Below are 18,113 nucleotides of genomic sequence, written 5' to 3'. Positions count from 1 at the left end.
AAGAAAGCTTTTGATACTGTACGTCATAGGCAATTACTTATGAAATTAAATTGCTATGGCATTTGTGACAAAACTAACGAATTGATTAAATGATATTTGACGTGCAGACAACAATATGTCAAGTGTGGTGATTATTTATCAGAGCAAAGGCACATCTCAATAGGTGTACCACAAGGGTCAGTATTAAGGCCACTGCTTTTTCTGCTGTATATAAATGATCTACCTAACAGCACTTCCCTTGGAACAAGACTATCTGCTGATGATACAGTAATTATACAATTCGTATTCAAATATTGCAGAATTTGAAAAACAACTGACAATCGAACTTGATAAAGTAAATAATTGGCTAAAATTTAACAAGCTTTCTTTAAATTGTAGTAAAACTTTTTTCATGGTAACAACACCTAAAATCTGCAAATAGCAAAAAGTAAACCTGGCTAAAAATAGCAAGAAAATCGAAAGGGCTACCAAAATTAAATAGCTAGACATAATACTATACGAACAATTTAAATGGAATGATCATGTTCAAGAGCTTTGCAAAAAATCGTCTAGAATCTGTGGTGTCTTGTACAAAGTTCGACAATTTACCAATAAAACGGTTTTGATAATGTTATACTATAGTCTAGTTTATAGTGCTTTACAATATGGTATAATGGCTTGGGAATCTGCATCAGATAGTATTTTAAAACCATTAAATATAATTCACAAAAAATAGTAAGACTAATTACCAATAGTAACAAATATACCAAACTAAACGACACTTTATAGAGCAAATAATATTCTAAATATATCTTAAATTTATCATTTATAGACAGGCAAATTCATGCATAACTATTACGCAAATCTTCTTCCCCAAATATTTAATGACTATTTCAGTGAAATCCAAACAGTACAGAAATACAATACTAGATCATCACAGGACAACTTATTCCTGTTCCGAACCAAAACAGTAAAAGGTAAAATAAGTTAACATTTCGAGGACGTAATTTTTTTAATAAAGTACCAAACAATATAAAAAAAATTAAGTCTTATAAATATTTCTCATATCAATTGAGAAGTTGACTTGTGCTAGGGAAGTGCTGTTCAGACAACTGTGAATAGGGCGATTGATATATAGTTGTTGATTTCTTTTGCATCATATTGTTAATTTTTTTTGTTCTGCTGTTGGTTCTGTAGTGTGTCTCCGTTTTGTTTTGCAGTATTTTTTAATTAAGTGAGTTTCAGTTTTTTCTATCCGTTTTAATTGTTTTTTAACAATAGAAGCTAGGGCAGATGACCTGGATGATCGTGAGGTCTTTCCGCTACCCCACACCAATCAATTATGTTATGATACTTTTTAGTTTGTTTTGAATGGTGAAATAAAAAAATTAACTCTCTCTAGTAAACAACTGCACAACCACGTCATTTAGTTGTGCGCTTCTGCAGTAGACCCAAAAATCTTGACTGCAGAGTATGGCAAGACCAAACATGAATTCTTTTCTAAAACTGCCTTGCATACCAGGGCAAACCGGTGTCTCCATAAAAGGAGATACTAACTCGTGCTCTGATATATACTGTAAAATTGTGTTTAAAACCGATATCTCTAAAAAACAACGAGAAACAATGATTTCTCCCTTGATTTCTATTATATATGGCTGCGTCTTGCCTGCTTAAACGCCAGGCAACCCTGGGCCACAAATCGCAGTGCACACCAGGTGCTTTTTTGCACGCTGGAAGTTTGTTTCTACACACCCAAGATCTCGGCAAAAACTCGCAATACTACCCTGTCTGGCTCATCACCAAGCCATGGCACTGGAAAATTATGATTTTTGTTTATAATAACATTGTAGGAAATTACAACGTAAGAATTAGTTAACATGGATGAAGTTGAAGATGCATTTGTTTATGTGTTTGATCGGCGGAAGTCAAATGGGTCCAGAAAAGAAAAGATACACATTGGAGGAATCTTTTCATTTGATGTTTTCCTTGAGAAGATATTTATGGTTCGGTTTTACACATGTTTATGTATTTATTTTAGTTAGTGTTGGGATTGTTGGATTAAATTTAAGATACAAAAATTCCAGAAATTTTCCTATGTTGTCCTTGGACTTCTTGAGGTTTACAAAATATTACTTTAGAAGCACACACAGCAAATAAAGCGGTTTCCAGTAGGGTTGGGATGTCGGGACTAAATTAGAAAATCCCGGGGTTGGGATTTTCTGGAATTTTCACCCTACAATCTCGGTAATTAACAAAGTAAAAAGTGTACACATATAATTAAAACAAAGCATGTTTATTTATTGTAACACTGATGCGAAAACAGCAGTGCATCAAGAGTGTCTTCAACAAGATGATCTTTATTGCCCAAATAACCAAGAGCCGAGAACGCACGTTCGGCCTCAATTGATGTAGGTTTTCAGGGCTCCATACAGTTTTTAGTTACATAACGTTAGTTAGTACACTTGTTCCATGCGTTAGTTTTGCAGTATAAGAAGTTTCACCAGATTTCTGACTTTCTCTGTGAACTTACATCTTCAAATTTAGACATGTTCATTAAAATTTTCCAGTACTTAGTCAGAACCAGTAGCAAGCATATGAATACAGTTTGACTAAAACTTGATACACAAGGCCCAAGCCCATGTGATAAAAGCAATTGTTCAGCCATTGTTACCCAATAGGTCGCACGACAATACCATGACAAAACTTTGTGCCGAACCTAAATGGCTAGCTACTGTAAAACTGATTTTAAAAAATTTAATCAACATATCAAGTAATGTTGAACTGCCAAAATGTTCTCAGAATTTCCAGGATTGGGTTTGGAAATAATGGCTAAAATCCTGTTGAAACGGGATTGGGATTTCTCGGGGTCCCAACCATAGTTATCAGCGATATTGGTACAAAGTGACATAACTTTGTCATAGAATTTTTTCTTGTTTGTTTTTTCATTAACCCCTTAAGACAGTCAACTGGATGCTATTGTAAACTGGTTTTGAAGAAAATGATTCCTTTTATTGTTACATAGCACTTGACCAAAATTTTTGAGATTGCAATGAAAATTTTCCCAAAAATGGGATTGTAGAAAATTTTGAAATCCTGTCATTTCAGGATTGTGAATTCCTGGGGTCTCAACACTATTTATCATATTAGATTAGCAATCTGCAACATATATGTGACTCATCTTTCTTTTAATTGACATATTACTTTAGTTTTAACTGACTGATATAGTTAGTACATATAGTTTACACTGAGTTACAGAGTATTAAGATGTTACTTACTACTACTAGCTTTTGTTCTCATATGTTTGTTTTAACAGAACATATTAAAATGTACATATGTGCATTTTTATATTTACATCACTGGTAAGTTGAATTTCCAAGATATGTTGTGATAAAGATCAGCCATTGTCTTTCATCATGTATATAACTTTTATTTTATGAGTTTGATGCTGGTACTAGATTCTTTGCTCTTGGTTGATCTTTTGTACTATATATTTCAGGCATTTAAATTGAAACCAGTTGAAGAATTTGTGATTACAACAACTTCTCGAAATATTATTAACGACGATGACACATTTGGTAGATTAAATTATATGTGATATGAACGTAACAATAGTCCAACTTGGTAGTTTTTTTTAGTCATAGGATAGTTCAATTAGCTAGTAAGTGTCGTTATTTTTATGCATTTTTGTGCTTTATAGTAACGTTGATTGAAAGTGGAGACACTCTATATATTCTGAAATATCAAGAACAGCCTTTGGCTGAACCTGTGTCTGAACGAATTGAATTCCAGCCCCACTATGATACATTGATCAAAAGTGGAATTTATGAATATTATGCCAGTGAAGGACATGTTAATCCCTTGCGTAAGTTTCCTTCATTGTGAAATGACGAAAGTGATAAAATGCCTCATTTTTATTAGCCTGTCAGGTGCTAGTTGTTGTTGTAATTTTGTTTGCATTAAATTATATCAACTTGTTGATTGCAGCATTTGCTTTCGCTGAACTTATCGATAATGCACTGGCTGCTACTGTTAAAAACAAGGGCACAAGATACATTGAACTGAGCCTGGTAAGTGAATGACTATGAAAGTTCAAGGGATAAAGAGCTCCATACACTATATATGTGTGAAAAGATTCATGTTTTTTTCCAAAATTTAAAGAATTGGTTGAATATTCTCAAGGTTTTTGCTTTGCGTATTACAGTATTTAAGTGAAGATCCTGACAAGAACTTGTTATGTGTTTACGACAATGGGGAAGGTATGTCATCAAGGCAACTAAACAACTGGGCCATATATCGCTTGTCAAAATTTAATCGAACTGAAAGACATAAGAGAGAGTAAGTTTGTGAGTGCGATTGTATGAATTTGTTAACCCCAGCTATCTGAACTACGCCTGGCTACTTAACGTATAATTTTGAACATAATAATGTAATAAATGTTGTGATTGTATTCATACAAACTGTTATTTTTGTGTTTTATTTATTGTGTGTCTATTTTTGCAGTTGTCATTTCCCATCCATTTTAACCATTCATAACCATTTTTTAACCACCATTACAAAACTTCACAAAAAATGCTTTCTCCTGGTTAAGTTTTAGATTCTACATTTAGAAACTTTTATGGTGATGAAGTCGAAGAAGACAAAGATGAAAGAGCTGATGCTCCAAAGTCTCTAAACTCTGACATATCCTGGTTTGGAGTTGGAGGCAAGCAAGCAATCTTTTTTATTGGAAATTCAACGAGGGTTGGTTTCTGCCGGAAAAATCTAAAGGGGTAATAATTTTTATGGCTACACAATTGCATGTTTATATTTTTTTCAGATTATTTCCAAACCTCGAGGTTCATGTGATGTGCATGAGTTCACAATGTCCAAGGATGAATTTCGAAGGAAGGAGAGAAACCGTGAAGCAATATTTGCCGGCTATATACGAAATAGAAAGGTAAAAGTGTTTCCTCAAAACCAAAGTTATTGATATAGTTTTATAGGTAATGCTTTCACTGTTATTCTGGCAAAACTTTCCGAATGGATGTTGTGCAACATTTTTTACTTTTTATTTTTTATTATTTTTTATTTTTTTGCAATATTTTTGCAATATTTTTTACATTCAGCCTCGTGATAGTTCCCATATATCAGCAAAGGACAAAGTCACAAAAGAGTTTGTTGAATGTGAAACGGAACATGAGTTCACTCGAATTATTGTTACCGGAATCAATGATGACCACATCTCATTCATGAAGAATGGGTTTGACATATGGACAAAACAACTAGCGTTAGTTTTTAAAACTTTTTAGTGCAATTTTATGTTTTTGTCACTAAATTAAAACCATAGCAAGAATTGTATTCTGATATGTATTCCATACGTTTATGAGGTATTAAAAGTGCATTGCAATTCTGTACAATTTACATGTGACTTAAATGTTATCTTTATAGTCACTACACTTGTCTGTTTATTTTCAGCCACATATACCACTATTACATTCATGGTCCAGAAGGCAACACTACCATGTCGAAGAAGAGAAGGAACATCGGTGCCTTGGATGTCACTGTGAAAGTGTGTGAAACTTTCAGTGTCGTTTTACTAATTGTAACTTTCATCAGCAGCAGTGTGAAACCTAACAATAAACTAAAGTGGTTTTGTTTGTCCGTGATTAGGTGAAACTTTTTAGTAAAGTTTTATTTGAATTAAATACAACCAGTAATAATCCATATTTTATACATCTGTCTTTCTTCAGGTGACAATGTATAATGGAAGTAAGAAGACCACTGTCGATCTTGGCGATATTGAAGATGACCTTGAGTCGAAATACATCAGAACTGCTGCCGACTCATTTGAATTTGTAGCAAAGTCAGATAGAGGCAATGGTGTTGTGGAAGGAATTTTAAGATATCATCCTTTTCTTTATGATAAGGAGACTTATCCATTGGATGTGTGTGCTGATGGTATGTGATAAATGTGTACAGGTAGAAGTGGTATTCCCACTGCTGTTCGCTCTTCCTGGTATACTGCAGTAGATTCCACTTTCCAGATCCTTGGGTAAATAAATCCAGTTGCCTATCGTCACATCCAATTTAGCTTGAGAAAAAAATTTTTTTCAATCAAACATATTTTAGTTGATAATTGAAATGCTGCTTTTTTAAAACTCCATTTGCATTTCTTATTTGTAAAAAAAATTAATGTTAAGAAGAATTTGATTAGCACTCGTAAACAATCTATCTCATCTTGTTGCCAACTTCAAAACAATTTCGTTTGTGAACAAATAATAACTTTTTATAAACCACATATTGGTGTGTAAAATGTAGCTCAACCCTACCAAAGTTATATGACTAGATATTGCTCTATCATACGTGTCAGTCAGTCTCAATTCTATATAAGGGTCAGTCTCATGTTAGCTGTATTCTGTCAGACAAGCCTGCCCATTACTATTTAGTTAAAAAAGCAAACCAAATTGCTTCATATTTGCAATAGGTGTTAGTTAAAAAACTTTGATGCATCAAATGATCAGGTATAAATATCAGCTATCAAAACATGTCTGGAACCAGTTTTAATGTATTAAGCGGATTCTACTATATAAACAAAGGAAATTTCTAATTTAGTGGGTGTTTGAAGGCTTTTAATTTTCAGTTTATTGGATAAGCTGAATTTTTAGATGATGATTTTGGAAATCGTATTCCTGAAATGTTTCATGACAAGAAACACATAACATGGTGTGTCATACTATGCTAACTTTTTACTTATTTAGTGATAATAATCTTTTTCAGATGAAAGCGACAATGAAGACTGTGGGGAACCCCCTGGTCGAGGACGACGTCCAGTTTTTGAATGCTTCTGGAATGGAAGACTCATTCCGTATACTTTTGTCGATGAGTGGGTATTTTGGTTTTCACACATTCCTTTTTATCGTAGTAGGCTTAGATACGAATATTCTAAATAAGCCCAATTTATTTTATCAGTTTTGAATGGTGCCGCGTTCCAAGAAAGCAAACAAATATACCAATTGACTGTTTTTATCGAATCTCTGGTTGCCTTTTCACAAACGACATATTTCAGGTTCACAGATGCAACATTACAAATAAATCATGTTATGACAGGATTGTTAAGGATTATTTATTGCCAGAAATTCCAGGTTAGGCAAAGCCAGCATCTCTTCTCTCGTAAGACTTTTTTCAATTTTTTATGTCTAGGTAAGCACAAACAAGCTTACATTCATTGATCTTGACTCGAAATTACACGACCGAAACACAACATTCCTACGAATGATACTTGGTCAGGAACAAAAGAAGTCCTTAATACAGAGACAGTTTTATGAGTGGTTAAGGGAATGCCATGAAAAATATGACAAGCAGGCAGGTGCAATTATTATAATGTGTTTATTGTTCCAAGCAATTCATAAATTTTGTTTTAGCACATTTATAAATTCTTATCTGTATTTTGCAAAACATTTTTAATTTCTAGCTGATATTTAATGAGCGATCTGGACAGCAAATGTAGCTTTTCATATCATTGTGCTCATGTACATAGTTTTGCCTGCAGGTAAAGTTTTTAAAATTTTCAAGTTCTATCATGAGAAATGAACCTGGTTCAAGAAGAAGTCAAGCTCCATGGACAGTCTATAAAGCAATTGAATGGGATGGAAAAATATTCAGCAAAGGACAACTGGTTTGTCATCATAGTTTAATACGGTGGTTCTCAACCTTTTTTGGCTTACGGCACCCTGCAAACAACAAAAACATTTGGCGGCACCCACAGTCAAACCAAAAAGTTTCTGCATTAAATAAAAATAATTTTTGCAACCGTTTTCCTGGACTAGTGATTAGTGCCCAATAACTTGCGGCACCCTTGCGAAACGTAAATGGCACCCTAGGGTCCGCAGCACCCCGGTTGAGATCCATTGGCTTAATATAATAATAAAGATTACTGATAAATTTGCTGAAACTTATTGACCATTGTATCTTATAACTTAGGAGGTGAAGTTGAGAGTCTTGTTTGATATGTTTGACCACGATCAGCATCACAACAAATCTAATGCAAGAATTTGATGATATTATACAGTTTTAATTCTGCGTAGGTAAGAACCCAACGCACAATTCCTTTGATATGCGGCACCATTAGAAGGTTTCTTCTGTATGGAGACTATGATGGAGATGTCTTTGCTGTTGGTGGTGAAATGGAAATTATCCAGGTACTACAGATTTTTATCAGCATTTTCTGTTGTTCAATAGATAATTAGGTATGATCAGTAGTGTTATTTTATCAATGATATGCAAGGCTTTGTCAAGGTAATTACAGGTATCCCATGTGTGAGAATGGCTGACGATTCCGAAAACATAGTTAGTACAAATTTCCATTAAATGTAAACAAGAAACATTGACTAAGATTCGATTAAGTCCAATTTTTTGAAGTTTTAATGGCTTTCACTTTTTAGGAACCACAAGCATTGTATGGCGATGTTCGCTCATTTCCACTCTCAAAACTTGATCGAAGTGCGTCATCAGACGCTGTTCTTGAGCTTGTTCAAGATGAAGAAGCCAAACTTCCAGCATCAATTTCATTAACCTGGCCTGAAGGTGACAAGATTCATGAAGGTCAAACCAGTCCCAGTGGACTTTCTATTGGTTAGTAGATGTTGAACTGTCAGCAGTTTGACAAGAAACCTATGGCTAAGCACACCATTGATCTGATCTGATCTGAGCTTGCACGAATACAAGGATTTGAAATCAAATGTTACTAAATTTTCAAATTTTCCAACTATCTCAAACAGTTTTTATTCATATAGCCTACAGCATGTTCGAGAGGATAAACTGAATAATGTAAAACAACATAAATGAACTTTTTATTTGATATTGTTGTGTAAAAAGGCAGATTTTAAATAAAGAAAATGCAGTTATCTCTATTTGTTCAGCATTTATTGTTTCTTTGTGTATACCTATATTGATTCCTTGTCCAAACCACGAAATACAGGCAACAAAATTTCTTACCATGAAGTTTATTTAATCTTATGTCTCACTATTTCCCCCAACTTATCCAAACTCTCAGAACTTCTTTAAAAGTATCAAATTTAAGTTTTATCTTAATTTAAAATTTTATCGCTTTATCTTGCGTACTTGAATTATTCTAACGTAGGTATATGTAGGTGTTTCTTTATGATCACATGTAGTATTTCTGCTAACAGAATTGTGATCGATCTATCCAATGTTATAGGTGCTATGAGTGTACAAATTTTAAACCAGAATGATGAACCAATTCAGAAGCTTCCCTCTAATGCTGGAAATCGAAAACTAATCATGGAGCAAAAGTTGTTTTTCAAACCACAAAATTCAGTCGATAAAAAGCCAATTGAATTGGCAAGCCATGTTACAGCACATGGCAAAAATTGGCCATATTGGTTTAAACGAATAGGTAATTCACTTGTTCTGGAATGTAGGATTAAGGATATTGCTATATTTTGTGTTAGCCTTATTATTGTGAAGATTTTTTCAAGTATTAGTGCCGTATTCATAAACATTACGCACTATAAATTTGTCATAAAATTGACTGCCACAGTAGATGACTTGAAATTGTTTGCAGATGATCTTACTGGAGTGGGTGATTATGTAATATCTTTGCAAGCCACATTCTCTGAATGTGGATCGTACACGTATGCTGATGGACGGAGACTGCCTTCCATGACCATTAAGTTCAAAATCAAATCGGCACCCCCATACAAGTATGATACATCTTTATTTTAACAATACAATTTACTGAGCAACTAAAGGTATTACTTAAAAATTGCACCTTGTGAGTTAGGTTTATTGTCGGCATTTTGGAATCACCGTTAAGGATCGGTGAGTATTTTGACATCCCACTGGATATGCAGAACAGATTTGGACATTCTACACCAGCAGCATATGATGGCGAACCTATTCTAGAATCTGAGTAAGTTTACCTGCTTTTTGTGTCACATTATGACTTTAATTACTTCATGCTATAATGTCTATATTTTTGTCTATGGCACCTTGTATTTTTTAGAGGGCTGGATATTAAATACGGCGATGTGGAGATAAAAGGCAACACTCTTATTGTCAAAGATGTGGTTGCTCTTGGAAAAGTGATGTCGCAGCAAGGAAAGGTGTTTTACAATGTTGCATCACTTTCTAAACAGTTACTGTGTTTTGGTTTTTATCTATCAAGTGTAAATATGAGTGTTCCCATTGTATTTTATTAACTGCTTGCATCAACATGCATCTAGTCATTATTCAACCATCACCATTGACCATGTTAACAGCTTCATCACCTTAAAATTGCTTTTTGGAGTATAAACAGGACAAATGAAATTAACCAGCCACAGCATCTTCTACTGTTGTTTTAGAGCTTCCAAATGACAGTAATAATCCCTGGTTTGCAACGCGAGTCTCAGACTTTAAAGGTTCGCTTATTACCAGGCACTCCTCATCAACTTAGACTGGTTTCATTCAGTGATGGATACAATACACTAGAAGCAGATGAAGGTAGCAAAGTGCTTTCTAATGCTTTTATTGCTCTGGATTACTAACTTACATGTTCATAAGATTTGCCTAAACTGAAATTAGTACCAATAGTAAATAATTGTCTTTACTTGTTGAGTTAATGTCAGCTTATTATAAAAGTTGAAATATTTATTTACAAAAATTGCGAGTTTTGTTGAGGTGGAGTTACATTTGGGTAGTTTGTCTTAAATGTCACTCAATATTTTGTGCCTAAGACAATGAACATGAGTGCTGGTATGATCAGCTTGAATGCCAAAATTCCTCCGATGTCAAACTTGGTGTGGAAGTAGTGGACTTGTCTGGAAATATCACATTGAAAAAGAAATTAATGGTTCAGTGTAAGGTATGTATGTGGTAGTACCTGTCCTGAAATCTCTATTCACGAAGTTTTTGAAAATTTCATTCAGAACCTTTTATTTAGTTCACCGGTGCATCAGGTCTACCAACATGGACATGTAATTGCTCACAGAGTGGTTGTGGTACTTTGTCTGGTCGATTAAAAGTGAAACGAACTACAAAACCTCAAACAATAAAAGCAAAGATTGATGTACCTGGAATTAAAACGGTAATGTCTTGCTGTTTCTAAGGCAACATCTTATTATTCAGTAAGGTTTGCTTATGCAGGTTGTATGTAAGTATGATACAGTTGTGTATTTTCCAATAAGAATTATCATGTTTTTCATAATATTCAGATCAAGTCTGTAGAATTTCCACTGCTCATCACTCCATCAACCAAAATCCATGCAATCAGCCTCTTCTACCAAGATTCTAAATCAGGGGAAGATGATGAGCCAATCAAACTCAAGCAAGGTTGCCATATATGCAACAGCGACATAACTGTCATCTTTTTATTAGACTCAGTGCTTTTTTTAACATTTTTGGGTTATTTATAGGTCAAGACTTGTTTTGGGAAGCCGGTGAAGTCATTGAGAGCCTCACATATCAGTTATTTGATGAAGCTAATCGTCAGATTGAGTTAAACCCTAAGCTGGCATCTCAAATAAAGGTAGCGCATTAATTCAAATTTGTTTAATTCAAAATCTTGGACAACTAAAAGTAACTTTACAGCAAAATTTTTGGCAAAAGCAACACTCGTTATCTCCAGATGAGGTTGGCCAAAAACACTTACTTCATAGCAAAGAGTCAAGGACCATGCTGCCACTCTTATCAATGGGTTTCAAAGTTTAATAGGTGTATTACACCAGTCTGGTGTAATGTAAACTTTGAATGTCTGAAAGTAATCCTTAACTGGCCTCTTGAGCCTTGAGTTCACAAACTTTCCCTTACCTTTCTTTGATAGCGTGCATTTCTTTGGTATTGAAATTGGATATTTTTTATTTTATTCTTTATATTATTTTTGTTTAACTTTATGAGCGCAAGCATTGCAATTTGTACTAGGTGAACTGGACCAGCAACCTATCTTCATCAGACCTGGAAAATGGAATTCTCCCAAACATGCCGGTGCCAACCAACGTGTCCGACATTAAATTCTGCCAGGTATCTGTGATGATCGAAAAGAGAGTTGACTTCTCCTTTAATATCAAGTAAGTAAATAAATAATAAAAAATATACAGATTTTTACAGGAAAATGTCAAAAAACATAACGATCTCCCACATTGTTGGTTGGGTGGACAATCTGTACAGAATAACAGGCTTCTATATGCACTCGAGAAACAGTGTTGTTATGTCATGTCATTAAATTATACTTTATTCATCGTCATACCACTATACTGCAAACTTTCGGTAGTTATCGTGGCGTGTGCTACTATAGGCAAGTTACATAACAAAGTGATAGAACTTAATACAAAATCTTTATTTCAGACCAGTGGCAGGTGAACCAGCTGGTTTAAAAATCATAGTCCATGGTGATCGCAAAGCAAGAGTGGGGATGGTCAGACATGATCCAATATCTGTTAAGTTACTGGACAACTTCGGAAATCAACTGCATATTCAGCCTGGTCAGTTTGAAATGATCAAAGTAATGGGAAATGGACTGGATGAAGCCCTGCTGAGGAACAGCGTTGAGGTGGAGAAAGTGGATTGTTATTTTTATTCCCAAAAATTGTCTTTAAAAATGTTAAAACCTGACAATGTCTTCATTGTTTATGCTTTTATATTTATTACATTTAATTTCTCATGACAGAACAATCAAATTGTGATTCGAGAAATTCAGTTCAACGAAGGCCCTATTGGAAGCCGGGAGATTACTATTGCCTATGGGAATATTTTAAAAGAGTACACTGTCTTGCAGTTGGTTGCCGGTTCCCCAGTTACAATGCGAGTCACAGGAAGCACTGATTATGATAAAGTAAGGCAAACCCACAAATATGGTATAAAAGTATGAGGTGTGGCTTGAATTAATTTATGATCACTTTTAAATTGAATGTTGTTATACTTACTTATAATTTTATCCTTATTTGCTTGTTTATTACTTTGCATATGTAGCTCCTACTCTCTAACATACATAGGAAAGCTAATGCAGAAATCACAATTTCACTGTTTTGAGCAGAGCATATCAGTGCTTAATGGAACAAAAATGCACACACCAATAAGTGTGGAATTGTTGGATGGTTGGGGAAACCCCTCACCCGAAAGTGGTGTAAAGATTTTATTGGGCAGAGATCCAGGCCTGAAATTAACACCAACACTATCTGTCATTAAAACCGATGCCAGTGGCACTGCAAGTTTCCCGAAATTCACAGTGTCCGGGAAATGGTTAGTACTTAACCATTGGTACCAGCTTAAGATGTAAAATTAGTTTATCAATTTTGTAAAAGTAGTTTCCGTCTAAGTTGTTTTTTTACTATTCTTGTCCTTATTTTAACTTATATTAACTTATTCTAGTTAGAAAGTTTGTGTGCATTTTAAAGTTACTTAATTGTTTATAAATTTGTAGTGGAGACTATCAGCTTCGGCCAAGAGCTGTTTATAACCGAACAGCGATTGAGGGACCTAAGTTGACAATATCTATTTTACCCAACACCGAAACCCCCGTTTCTATAGAATATCGATGTTTATCTGAGAATACTACTGTGACTGCTGGTAGTAAGTGGCCAGGTAAATATTTTGCAATGTGTTTGGCCACTCAGATATATGAAGTGTTTACCAAATGTGGGAATTTATTGCATTAATCCATGTGTAATAGCTGTGTCATTTTTTCTGGTCGGTGAAAATGTTTAAGGAGTTGCCAAATATTTGTTTCATATTTTTCCTATTCTAGGTCATTCAAATTTACTCTGTCTGTGAAAAATTTCAGATTATGCTGTGTTTATTGGCATGTAGAAGTACTCTATGCTTCATATTTTTAACGATTGCAGATTTTGAAGTAGATGTGTTATCAGAAGAAGGCACAAATGTCACTGCCAAAATTCATTTGTGCATGGTTATATGGAAAGGGAAAATGTCCAAAGATAAATCTGTTCCCACTTCTGTAAGCATTCTTCTCAACTGCCACATGTATTGCATGCGATAAAACGTTTCAAATTAACTTCCCTCAAGTGTAATATTAGAACTGTTTTTGCGGAACCTGTGCCTTTTATGCGTATTGACAAAGTATTTCATATTCTGAAGGCAATGTGGTATCGCTCTGTAACGTCCAATGGAAATCATGTGTTTGAAAATTTGAAAGCATCAACAAAAGCCTCAGAATTTTCTGCAATCTTCGGCATTGTCAGCTCAGCCACTGCAAAGTCATTTTCATTAGTCAGTGAATGTTTGAAACTCACCACAATAGCAGGTAGTTTTACTCATAATGCAAAGTCTTATAACTACAGAGAGGAAAGGGGAAACAGGAGAATTGAAGGTTATATTAGGAATTTATCATTGTTTATTTGCATTCTTGTCAAAGGTTCCCCATGCAAGTTGTGCCATACATCAGAGCCAGGCACTCCAACCGTATCAAATGCCAAACTCAACAGAGTGATTATAAGGAATTTAACTTTACAGTTAAAGGTAAATTCAATTGAGCACCAATTATTTACTATAGAAGTTTAGGCCTGTTCACTTTTGCTTAGCTGTGACTTACTATTTAACCTAATAGGACAATTACCACAACTTGGTCGGCGAGAATATGTCAGGTGACATGTGTGTAACCATTCAGCCTTGTGATCAAAGTTTAAAATCAACAGAAGTTCCCAGGTTTCTAGGAAACTCGACACACTTAAATATCCCATTTCATAATGGAGAAGTCACTCTACAGGTTCGAGTAAATTGCCAACACTTGCATAAGCAAAAAGGAACTTTTTTTACTTTATTTTTAACTTTCTTTATTATGCGCAAATTTCTTAGAATCTTATGCTTCAAGAAAATTCACCTGGTGCTGATGGCTCTCAGTATATCTTGCATTGTGAAATCACTTCACCGATCATTTCTGTTCAACCATACATGCTCAAATTTCTTTTCTACAATGGTAAGTGTGAACAGATGTTCTGTTTGCATTGCTCACTAATCATTGTTTTTCCTAAATCAAATCACAAAATATTTGCTTATTGTCATGAAACATTAACTTGTTATAAGTGTTTAAAAAATTTTGATGGCATCATTCCATGAAAGATGCGAGGAAGCATGCCCAGATGAGTGCTTTGGTCAAGCAACGCGATGAATTGGCTCATGCAGTTGAGTTATATGAAGAAACTTTCAGTGCTCAGGATACTTTATTGCAAGAAATAAAGAAAAATTGTAACGAAACAACCAACAAAAAGAAGAAAGTAAGTCCAAAATATTAGGAAGCTAACGGCATTCAAATTGAAAAGTAAGTTAATTGGTTGTTATAAACTAAAACAAAATCTTGTGTTGGCTTTGCAGTTAATTTCCAATTTACAAAACTTGTCTGTGCCTGTCGCAACTGAATCAGAATTGCAAGACGTGGAGCGATTGCTCAAACTGTCAGTGGCGGAACGTGACATGGTGTTACAGCAACCTAGACGGCAGTGTGTCTTGCCTGAATATCAAGATGGAGGAAGTGAAGTTCTTGGAAAGGTTGTAATTAACTCTGTACTATGACACATTGTTTTCCTGTGCAAAGAGTTTGTTATTTTAAAAGATCACGATTTGGAGTATTGGGTATATAATGTACTAGTCAGGGGTTGTCTTTGCCAGTTAGTATTAGAAATGCTTGTTTCCAATTAAATTAATAGTAGAAACAAGAATAAAGGATTTATACAAATTCATAAAATTTGGGAATTTGTCTTAACATTTATCAATTCACATATTTGTAAAATGATGGAATGACACATTCCAGATTGGTCACCTCGCATTTATTGAAGATGCAGATGTAGCAAGAGTTCTGTCCTGGCATATGGCTGGAGACATGGATTGCCTGATTACTACAACCACTAAAAAGGTAACAAGTGCAGATAAGAAACATGTGAAAACGTTGCCACTACATATTATAACGTTTCATTTTGCCTTAGGCACGGGAAGTGCACAGAATCACGACTGGTTCCCAACAAATTCTTCCAATGGACAGCATATATAGAAAGAATTTATCCAACTGGAATACTGCTCTTCCTCATGGAACGAAAATCAAAAACGTATCTGGCAATCCTGTTTATGCTAGGCACTTGCTTCAGTTCCCTAAGAATGAAAATCAATGCAAGATTGGTATTACATTAAGTTCTTTTGGATCGTACTTTGTTGTTATGCCAGTTATGTTAAGACTGTTCATGATGACTTTGCAATTAATAGTTTTTGGAATGCTTCTTGGAGATACAATAATAGTAGACGATCTTGATTCAGCAAATGATTACAGAAAAATGGTCTGTATTTTTTTAGTGTGTTGATGTTTATTTGTAACAAGCACGTTATATTTAGCAAGAGGGGTTGACTAGAAAGAACTAAAATTTAATTTATATATGAAAAGTTTTAGAGTTTAAGAAACTGCTGCATATTTGTCATTTTGTTAACACTTGTCATGGACAGGTTGTGAAGCACGCATACTGTCCCACTATACTCACACGCAATGGCAATCGCATTCGAAGCAATGGAAAATTTGGTGGAAATCAAAATAGGGCACCGTCAATGGAAAAGCTCAGGGGTGTAGTATTTGGTGCTCCTATTTCTTCAAGGTACTACCAGTGTTGCAAACAGATTGGTAAGTGTGTCTACTTAATTACTAAACCTAAGCCATCTCTTTTTCAACACCTGTTCTTGATTGATACTTGCAAAGTTACAGCTTGAGTTTGAGTTTGAATTTAAGTTTTAGGGAACTCATATTAGTTTAAGAGCTACTTAAAAGTATTACTAATTGTTGTAATTTATACAAAATACTAAGCAAAACTATTTAAAAAACAGACAATATTACCATATTTATGAAAAGATTAATTTTTGATTAATTTCTTAAAACAAGACAACGTTTTATCAGAATTGCTAAATGAGTTGTATGGCATTCTGGATGAGGTTGAGTCTGCCAACGAGGAGCTCTCACTCCTGGAGGAGTCTCTTGGAACCGATGAGATGAAAAAGAAAAAAGCTGAAAGAGATGAAGCGAAACAACGATTGAAAGAAGTGGAAAAGCAAATAGGTCTGCCTTGAAGTTTTTACCAGATTCTTACCAGATTGATTCTTTTTACCAGATATTTGCATGAAATGTTAAACAGGATTGCTACTTTACAAAAGACTTCGTACTTAAAATGCTATGGTGTGAAAATATATACTTACTATGTGCTGTAAGTAAACAGTGGTTGTGTTAATTTTGTATTGCTAATACAGATTTACACAAGCCCACATCTCGCCAAAGCATCCCACCTCGTCAAAAGATGGAAAGTGACAAGCCAAAACGAAAGAGACGTAAACGTTGATACTGTTAAATTTTAATCATTTTTACCTCAAAGTATTTTTTATGCGTTTTACTATCAAAATATGTTGAGTTTATTTTTGCTAGTTTTACTGCACAAATGCGTGACGATTTTACCGTGTATCTGTAGTGCCAGCATGTCATTGTAGGCCTTTGTTTTGTATCTATCGGCCATCTTACTGCTGTCAATCAATAGCTAATACTGCATCCAACAGAAAAAAGTCAACAGGTTAGTTACCAATTACAAGGCGTTTGGTTGAGTAGTTGTGTATAATTGGTCTGTCAAGCTGCTCTCATCTAAGTAGTTTCCAAGGCATCAAATCTTATCACATCATTGGTACCAGCATTTTCTGTGTGAAAAATTCTACCAGTTCTTTCACTGTCATTTCTTTTTTGTTTGTTCCATCATGTTGACTGACGTAATTTGACATTTTTATAAAAGGTTATTTTCGTTGGGCAGAATTTTTAAACAGATAATTTTCAAAATGACAATACTTTGTATTTGTTGAACTTGTTGCTAGATTTTAAAGTTGGTTTTTAGCACTGCCTATTTCTTTTTATCGTGCATTAAAAGCTTATCTGTTGCGTCTGCGTTGCTTTTATTTCGAGAATGTACCAGTCGCACACTAATCTTCTTATCCACTGAGTTGTAAAACACTGTGTGAGTTTCATGCCTCTGTCCCAACCTTTTTGTAATAATATTGAGACGTGTATGTGGACTGTCTAGACTTGCTTTCATATACGCAATAATAGGTTCTTGCTTTTGTGATAAACTTGCTAAAGTACCTTTTTGCCATTGCAAGCTTTGAACAGATGAATTTAAAGGCAAGTCAAATAAGTC

The 18,113-nt window shown here is 34.5% G+C and overlaps 1 protein-coding gene across 1 annotated transcript; it reads left to right on the top strand.

The window, feature by feature from the left end:
* The first annotated feature begins 1,810 nt into the window (after window positions 1-1,810).
* LOC143464881 (structural maintenance of chromosomes flexible hinge domain-containing protein 1-like) lies at window positions 1,811-17,859 on the top strand. Its single transcript, XM_076962918.1, has 43 exons — window positions 1,811-1,982; window positions 3,476-3,554; window positions 3,677-3,841; window positions 3,964-4,046; window positions 4,181-4,314; window positions 4,587-4,719; window positions 4,796-4,915; window positions 5,085-5,245; window positions 5,434-5,527; window positions 5,709-5,916; window positions 6,736-6,841; window positions 6,928-7,024; window positions 7,159-7,320; window positions 7,508-7,633; window positions 8,043-8,156; window positions 8,400-8,589; window positions 9,176-9,373; window positions 9,542-9,680; window positions 9,761-9,889; window positions 9,983-10,082; window positions 10,323-10,461; window positions 10,695-10,822; window positions 10,901-11,044; window positions 11,172-11,289; window positions 11,373-11,485; window positions 11,878-12,023; window positions 12,301-12,505; window positions 12,623-12,787; window positions 12,989-13,194; window positions 13,376-13,536; window positions 13,797-13,909; window positions 14,050-14,215; window positions 14,327-14,430; window positions 14,519-14,677; window positions 14,767-14,887; window positions 15,031-15,185; window positions 15,283-15,456; window positions 15,719-15,820; window positions 15,891-16,080; window positions 16,165-16,235; window positions 16,399-16,570; window positions 16,841-16,999; window positions 17,188-17,859. The coding sequence occupies exons 1-43, from the start codon at window positions 1,857-1,859 to the stop codon at window positions 17,274-17,276; spliced, it is 5,964 nt and encodes a 1,987-aa protein (XP_076819033.1). The 5' UTR covers window positions 1,811-1,856; the 3' UTR covers window positions 17,277-17,859.
* The last annotated feature ends 254 nt before the right edge of the window (window positions 17,860-18,113 follow it).

This window comes from Clavelina lepadiformis, chromosome 7 (genome assembly GCF_947623445.1).
Source record: "Clavelina lepadiformis chromosome 7, kaClaLepa1.1, whole genome shotgun sequence".
In the NCBI taxonomy this organism is placed as follows: domain Eukaryota; kingdom Metazoa; phylum Chordata; class Ascidiacea; order Aplousobranchia; family Clavelinidae; genus Clavelina; species Clavelina lepadiformis.
The sequence above is the reverse complement of the archived record's forward strand: the minus strand, read 5'-3'. Positions and strand labels throughout refer to the sequence as shown.

Coding starts and splice junctions, on each gene's coding strand:
- LOC143464881 (XM_076962918.1), top strand. CDS start 1,857: ATGGATGAAGTTGAAGATGCATTTGTTTATGTGTTTGATCGGCGGAAG. Junction 3,555..3,676: donor TAACGACGATGACACATTTG/GTAGATTAAATT, acceptor TGTGCTTTATAG/TAACGTTGATTGAAAGTGGA. Junction 14,888..15,030: donor CAAATTTCTTTTCTACAATG/GTAAGTGTGAAC, acceptor ATTCCATGAAAG/ATGCGAGGAAGCATGCCCAG.